General features: G+C 38.2%; 1 protein-coding gene across 2 annotated transcripts in view; it reads left to right on the top strand.

Annotated features, from left to right (window-relative positions):
• The window catches only part of MCTP1 (multiple C2 and transmembrane domain containing 1), a 339,981-nt gene that overhangs the window by 271,895 nt on the left and 59,688 nt on the right, over positions 1–8,398 (top strand). For both annotated transcript variants that reach the window (XM_018560532.1, XM_018560531.1), the window contains one exon: positions 6,036–6,089. In XM_018560532.1, coding sequence (XP_018416034.1) covers positions 6,036–6,089 — 54 coding nt within the window. The remainder of the gene's footprint in view (positions 1–6,035; positions 6,090–8,398) is intronic.

Raw genomic sequence — 8,398 nt, 5'->3', positions numbered from 1 at the left:
ATATATATATATATACCATGAAAGGCATAGGATGGCAAATATTTGGGTGGGGTTGGGTTGTTTCAATGGATTTCATTCCAATGTAAGTAGCTTAAGATTACTATTCAGGTAATACTAGCAACAGTGTGCAATATGGACATGTACTTTGGTGGCAATGGCAGTGAGTGTTAACGTGTGCATTGGGTGCAGTGGCAGCAAGTGGAACCAAATGGATCTCTATATGAATTGATAAAAAGTCCATCAGGACTAACATTGTGATTGGAAGCAGGAGGAATCATATAGAGAACCAGTAGGTTATAGTATCTTTTGAGTCAAATCAAATCTTTATCCCATTGTAAGCCCTGATGAAGGGGGAGTGTTGTTGCCCCCTAATGCATTGGCTGTTTTGTGTTTGGTCGAAATGTGAACAATTAAAGGGATTTTGGGATTCTTTCACCTTTTGATTTGGCATCCCTTCATTTTTGATCATTGAGTTACATCTAGTTACCCAACAAGGAAGACCTATTTTGTTTTGGAGCTGCCTTGCCAGTGACAGTGAGCTTATTTGCAAACTTTCTTGCATCAGGACAATTTGAGTGAGCACAGAAATCCCAGTGTCTCCTAAATGTGTTCCATTTGAGTTTTTTTCCCCTGTCTGACCTGGAATGTTCCAACGTTCTAACAGCTAGCTGGAACGCTGCATGGCCATCATAATTTGCATTGTGATATCTGAGCTGCCAATTATCACCATACTTGATGCACCAGGAATAGCTTAATGATATAAATGGGTCACGTAGGAAATAAACAACCAAACCTCATGCTAGGATAACATGTGACATATGATATAATGATGTCCACTTAGGGAAGCTACACTTGGTAACTTAGGAATTATATGTTATATTTACTCCAGTAAGTCTTCCATACATTTTTTGTTCCTTCTTGTAACATCTAAAGTTGATGTCTGGCCATCAGCAGAAGACAAAGATATGACATCTCTGTGCTGTCTTTGTTTTGATTTTAAAATGTCACCGGTATTAGTTTTACATTCAAAGAAGAAAAACAAGCATTGGATTTCTTCAAGACCTTCTACCACTCTGTGGCATATAAGTCTGTGACAAGTGACATTACAGAAGGTCATGTCACTTTTAACTGCTTGCATTAAAAGTGCCTGATTTCCCCTGTGCCTGCCCTTTGTTTGATTAATACTACTTGATCCTATCCAAGGTATAGGAAAACACAATTTACAGGTAGCACTGTAAAATCTAGACAGTGTGCTCTTTTTCATTAATAAGCGCACTTGGGCTGTAATGTCTAGAGGCAATGGGATTATCAATGCACAGATTGTGTGATTTCATCCAGTAGGTGGTGACAGTTTACAGTAATATTAAAATAACAGAAAAATTAGCGAAGTAGGCATTTAATGTAGTGATTCAGGTAGAATCCAACATTTTCAGCTACTTTCAGCAAAGAATGGAACTATAAGTGCAGAATCAGTTTTGCCATCAAATGGCACTTTTATTCCTGTGTTGTATTTCATTCACACATTTCATTCTGCATGGAGTCAAAGTCCTGAATACCGCTACATACCACCCATATGTGTTAACATGGCATTTACTCCATTTCATTCATGTTAGGGAAGTTTGTATAATAGTATTTCAAAGTGACTATTCTGCAGATTTGTGCCATCATTTTCTAATCCATCATATTCTACTAAATTTGTTAAAAAAATGAGTGGGTCTGTCTTGATTATCATCACCTGAGAATTGTTGCAATAAGAAAAGGAGTGTCAACTCTATCCTTTAACCATGTAGCCTTTTACAAAGTTTCTCATTATAGGGTATATGAGACTTTGGATGCTGGGGATCCCTCTTATTTCACTTTCACTACACTGCTGAGAAAAGCAATGAGCCAACTTGTATATCCTGACAGTTTTCTCCTAGCAGCATGTGTGGTGCAAAGCATGATAGTTGTCTTGAGGCCAGGTTCATACCTAGGTGATCCCGGTACACGTGTCCCGGGATCACACGTTTGTGTACAATCGCACACAGCGGTTGCCACGTGGCCCTAATAATTTCAATGGGGTTATATCAGCCAATTTTTTCTGCCGCAATCGTGCGCAATTGCAGAGGTGAAACTGCAACGGGAACCCGTGCAATCTGCCTTCCGTGACTGGGGTGCCATTAGCCACATACATCTGTAACTGCATATTTGCAGGTATCATAGGACATGTTCATTAAATTTTTTAAAACTTGCTGTCAAAAAATTTGGGGGGTTGGCCTTCTCTTCTTACACAGAATCCACTACAGATCACCTCTCCAACAGTGTTTATGGGATAAAATTTGAGTCTAAGTTCCTATTGCCACACCCAACTTGCTGCATACTATTTTAAAACCATTCCGTTCCTTAAAGGAGAACTATGAGAGGAACGGACGGGGGAGAGGTCGGGCACAGCTGGCTCTGCCTCTAGATAGGCAGAGCCATCTGTCACTCACGCAGCTGGGGGGATCTCAACAGTATTGTTGGGATCTGTCCCGGCTGCGCCGCTCTCAGTATATAGTGGGCAATAGTCAGTTATATACTGAGCTTTGGGTCACGGGAGGACCTGTGACCCTGAAGAGCACTACGGGAAAAAAGTTACCCCATAGTTCTCTTTTAACTATGTGGAACCTGACAGGAGATTCAATAATTTCACTGCTTTTTGGAGTCATTCCATCCCCTCACTGACCTCTTGCTTCATATCTTCTTGATAAATAAAAACATTTATTAAAAAAAAGCACCACATTCCATGACAAAAAAATAAACTTCATCTTCCTCTCTATTCTATGTTTTCAAACTGCAAGATCGTCTCGGCCTGACATATAATTTGCTGCCTTCACAGAATCCTGCTAGTTTTTTTTATCCCTAAAGCACCCCTATGACCTTAGCACCTCGGTTAAGATGGACAGGAGGCAGACAACATTTTAATGTACGGCATGTATCCTTGATAAACACCTCTATCATACAGAGGTGAACCAGTGCATTTATCCTGCAGGTCAGGACTCACAAAGCTCTCCGGATGAGAATTTGAAAGGGCTCTGAAGACTGTGCCAGCTTCTCAGCGTGCGCTGAAAGCTGGTGTCAAGAATAGTAGCCTATTAAAGGCATCTGGATGGAACAAATCAAAATGGACAAAATAAATGGGGACAAATTTATCCAACTTTTGTGGCTTTAGCAATTACTGCAATTTTGTGTTGTCAGAAGGTAGACTTACATTCACAGGATCCATTTTTTAAAATTGCTTTTTCTCTTCAATTTAATTCTTAGCAACTATCTATTTCACAGAGTTTGTGGTGGCTTTAATGTAGGTTAAAAAAAGACTAAAAAAAAACGTTCATAGACTTTAAAGTTTAGAAAAAGTGCTGAGAAAATTTACAATGAGATACATCTTTCATAATATCTATCTATCTATCTATCTATCTATCTATCTATCTATCTATCTATCTATCTATCTATCTATCATAGTCGACTTATCTAATGTCTGCATGTCTGTCTACCTATCCATCTGTCTATATACTGTATATTATCTATCTATCTATCTATCTATCTATCTATCTATCTATCTCCAGTATCTTACATAGTTACATAGTATTTGAGGTTGAATAAAGACACAAGTCCATCAAGTCCAACCTATTGCTGATGAGTATAGTCCATGTATCATCTCATTCTTAGGAGTACTTGTACCCCTGTACCTATTACGGTCCCTCAGGAAATCGTCCAAAAGCTTCTTGAACGATTCCACACTCTTAGCTGAAATCACTGCCGGTGACAGTGAGTTCCAGACCCTAACCGCTCTTACTGTGAAGAACCCCCTTCGCCCCTTGTGTTGGAATAGTCCATCAAGATATGGACTATGGAATAGTAATATATGTAATAGTAGGTTATGCTATGTACAAAGCATTAAACAAAGTTATTATTTTGTAATTGCTATAAAACTTTGTTGTAATTTGTTGCTAGCAGTTCAAGGGGTAACCAAGTCCAACTGAATGAATGTAAAGAACAATGAAGGTAAATGTCTGTTTAGTGACTTTGTAGAAGAGACTTGTAGGTACCAATCTCTCTGCTTACTTTGCCCAGCTAGTTCTAGAGATTGTGCTGTAGCTGGATATAATAGATTGTCTAGGCAGCTAAAAATCACTGTTGTGCTATGACGAGCAGAAGATTGGGTATAATGATCAACTGCTGAATCTGACTCTTCTCTACGTAGTGTCAAATGCATAAAAAGCCATTCACTCAGTGACTAAGCTACCTATCACTGGAATTGCTGTGATACAGACCTTTCAGTGTGGTTGATTTACTATTGGTAAAGACACTGGCTACTTTACAAAGTTAAAGTGTATGTATAGCAAACCGTTTCTTTTTAAGTTTTGGATAGAGTAGGAAAGGGTTAAAACTCATGTCAGTTTATTTTTTGCTGTCTTTTGGGGGATTTCACTTCCTGTATCAGGATGTAAGAGGAGATCTATAAAAAGTGAGGGGACTTCCCCTCTTAGCTGTCACCAGAACAAGTGTCCCTACTTAAAGAATTCCCAGCTATTCCCATTCCAGTGACAACTACAAAGCTTGGATTTTTCCATGGATGTGTGTCTCAGTGACAATAGTCTCTATGACAAGTAGAGAGAGTGAATCTCTCCAACAGAACACAGAAAACAAGACAAACCTGACAGGGCTCTAATCCTTCTCTCTCTAATCTAAAAAGAAAGGTTTTGGCTATTTTTACACTTAAATGTTCACTTAGCTTAGAGAATAAGTTTGAAGCTATGTTCATTTTAAATATACAACTATGTGAAAGGAAAATGTATGAATAGTATTTTTTTCCTTGCACGATTGTACGATAAAGGAGATGTAACCTTAACTGAGTGATATTTAGTATTTAAAGAAGTGTGTATAAAGTCAATTGCCCTTTCACTCCTTTAATCCTCTGTTGCATCTTCATACTGCTGATCCCCTGCAGCCTCTTAGCATCATCTTCTCTACAGACATGCACTACAGTGATGGCTGCATTGCAATCTCAGGGTGGGATTCCTGATGATGGCAACAGTGGACCTTGCCATGCCACCATGTGGGTTAAAACCGTATCTTGTCGTCTCCATCAGAATCTTATGTCAAGGGTGACAATTCAGGAGCACAACTGGGGACATGCACAGAGCACTCAAATAGAACATATGTTGTCTGCACACCAATTTACTGCATAATCTCTTCTTTATTGATGGGTTTGCAGCATAAGACTGCAACATTTTGGAACCATGACGGGTCCCTTTGTCAGGCATGACCCTTTGCCTGACGAGGCGGCCCTGCTTGGTTCTGAAATGTTGCAATCCTATGCTGCAAACCAGTCAATTAAGACAAGATTGTGAAGTGAATTGGTGTGCGGACAACATATCTTTTATTCATATGCTGTGGCGCCATCCACCAGTTTTTCCAGCACCCAAAAAAAAGGGGTACATCAGTTTGGTGTGCAAAGGAGATATAACCTTGGTAGGCACAGAGCATTGTCACCTTTGTTGCAAGAAGTATTATTTTATTAAATGCTGCAGATGTTTTTAAAAAATATAGACAATTACTTTTTGAATTGACATTGACATGTGAAAGTTTATATGTGGTTTTAGTTATTGGCTTTACATATACTTTAAAGGGAATACAACTTCACCTTATTTACAAAGCAAGGAACACATTTACTTTAAAAAGTGAAACATTTCTGCTAATTTAATAAGTCAACCCCATTGGCTGTATTTCAAGTGCTAAAGAGAACCATTCTGTAGCTGCTACAAAATTGAGTTCATGGCTAAAATGAATGAATATTATAGTAGTAAAAAAATAAAGAGAAAACCACAAATTACAGTACAAACAATACTTTGCACTCTATTATATTGCTGCAGATCGTTTTTTTTCATTAACATTTGTTCATTTATTTTTTTGCAAGTTAAAGTTTAGCTAGTCAAAGTGTTTTGTAGCAGGAAAGATGTGACCTGTGGAAGTATACAGTAATAGTAAAGTGCTGTCCTTTTCTGTGCCCGCAGGTAATGGAAGACATGTTAGAGGACGAGGAGGAGGAGGATGACAAAGATGACAAGGTAATTATCCTTCAGTACACATGGGTATCTAAGGTTATCCAGAAGCAAGCCTGATCCAGACAGAGGCAAAAAACTGGAAATGTGGCAGCAAAGAACATTGGACAGCCTGTTTATCATTCATACAATGATGCTGTATGTTGCACAAAAAAAAAGGGATCGGAAAGCTATAAAAACCATTTGTGCCCACAGCTGGGTCATTTTTTTCTGCTAAGAACAAATATGATTCGGCTTGTTTCAGTCTGATAGTTCTACTCATGATAAGCTACTGACAACTGTTTTTGAAGGACAAAAATATGACCTACTGTAAAAACACAAAGTCTTTTGTGAGAAAAAAGCGTATTTCATATTGGCCTTGCATAGAAGGAGATTTCTTACAAATATTACAATACACAGAAAATGATAGACACAGTTACATTTAATATAATGATTGACTTGATAGCATAATAAAATTACACATTTTTTATTTATTTCGCTTTGTTAAAGGAACATTCAGTTATCAGCATGTGTGCACAACAATTACATTTCATTGACAGCTAAACTGGAAGAATGATTACTAAAAAAGAAATGTTTCCCTAGCTGTGTAAACCCGTTCTCTAAAATTATCCAATCAGATTAGGACAATCCAAGAAAAATCACATTCAACCTGACTGGCTGATTTAGTATGAAAAGAGAATGCTTGGGCGTTATAATGGGTGTTTTTTGCCTTCCTCTGAATCAGTTGCGGGTTTTGAATGTTTTGATCTTGTTTGGTCTTGATGGACAACAATCCTTGATGGACAAGGCTAACTATGTAACTATGTTTAGCGGATGCTCTCTTGATAAGGCTCCATGGTAGTACAACTGTGGCATGAATTGGTCTTGCCACATTCTGTGCCATTTTTTTCTCCATCTTTGTGGTCCAAGCAGAATTCTTTGGGATGCTTTGGTGTGTGTGTGTGGGTAAAATAATGTCATGTAGGTAGTGTCATGATTTCACCTAGAAGACTGAGCAAGCCAGAACATTGGATAAAAGTACCTGCTTATATAAGCAGTCCTATCCACCTTCTACCTGCTAATAATGATAAATTGATTTGCTTAATTACCTAAAGTAATTGTGAACTCATCAGTGTCAAAAGTTAATAGTAATGTAGCCAACAGTGTTTTTTAAATAAAATCTCATAGACTTTCTTCAAAATATAGTACTTCTGTACTTTTTAAATCTATTATTTAAGGTCACGTGACTGCGCAGCCTTCCTCATGTTCCTCTTCTCCAAAACGGGGGACATGTCTTATAGCAAGTGGGTGGGGCAGAGTGATGTCACACACAGTGGAGATATGTTACCCATCTATTTTGCTTTAAGTTTTGACATCAAGGTCCTGCTGGGAGCCAATGTCAATCAATGACGCAGGGTCAAGTGGAGGGCATGGCAGTGAAACTGACAACAGAGATGCAGGCACGCCGTGCAACAGTACAGCATCCTGTATCTCAGAACAGGAACAACTGATATATAAACCAACCACACCAGGATGGCTCTGCTTCCGTGCTTGATGTGGTCAGTATGAACCGGCAATAAAGGGAAACTGGCAGGATCATCAGATATTTCAGGGGGAAAAAGAACACACAGAAAAGGGCTACATTTATAAAAAACAAAATAAAAGCACAGATACGTGTATATCATATAATTTGTTGGCTAACATATACTATAACAAGTTCAGCTTTTGTATTATATTTTATATTATATTATTTTTATTGAGCATCTTGTATAATAATAGCATTATGCCTTTTCAGGTACATATTTCAATATTCACTGCCATGTGTCTGCCAGTTCATTTATGATCAGTGTTTAAACACAGACAGATGATGTTGAAGGTAGTATCTGACTATGTTGTAATGGCCCAGGCATTGTTTTCATGCATCATTACCCACCCTGATTGTTATCACCCTGACCCTCTTATTATTGTGTAGCAGTGGCATGGTAAACAGCCAATCAGGTGGTTTTTGAACCACATTGTAAAGGTGACTGAAATCTGTGGGTTTGGGTTTGCTCTCTTTGCTGTTTGTATGAATTTGAATTCTAGTCATTTACTGGTAAGCCCCATGACTAGGGGCAGACACAAGTAGGAGGTTAAGGGGAATGTACAGTGGTTTTGCTCATATTTCTAATTTGGATAATGTTGAAAAATATTTAATTTTTTTTAAGAAAGTCCGGAGTCTTTCCTACAGCCAGCTTGTAGAATTTAGTTCTTTACTAGTTCACCTTTCAGTTTTAACTGAAATAAGCTTGTTTATAAAACTCAGTAGCTCAAGCTGAGTGAGTCAGAGAGAGAGA

This window comes from Nanorana parkeri, unplaced genomic scaffold, assembly GCF_000935625.1.
Source record: "Nanorana parkeri isolate BGI_ZX_2015 unplaced genomic scaffold, ASM93562v1 scaffold462, whole genome shotgun sequence".
NCBI lineage: Eukaryota > Metazoa > Chordata > Amphibia > Anura > Dicroglossidae > Nanorana > Nanorana parkeri.
The sequence above is the reverse complement of the archived record's forward strand: the minus strand, read 5'-3'. Positions and strand labels throughout refer to the sequence as shown.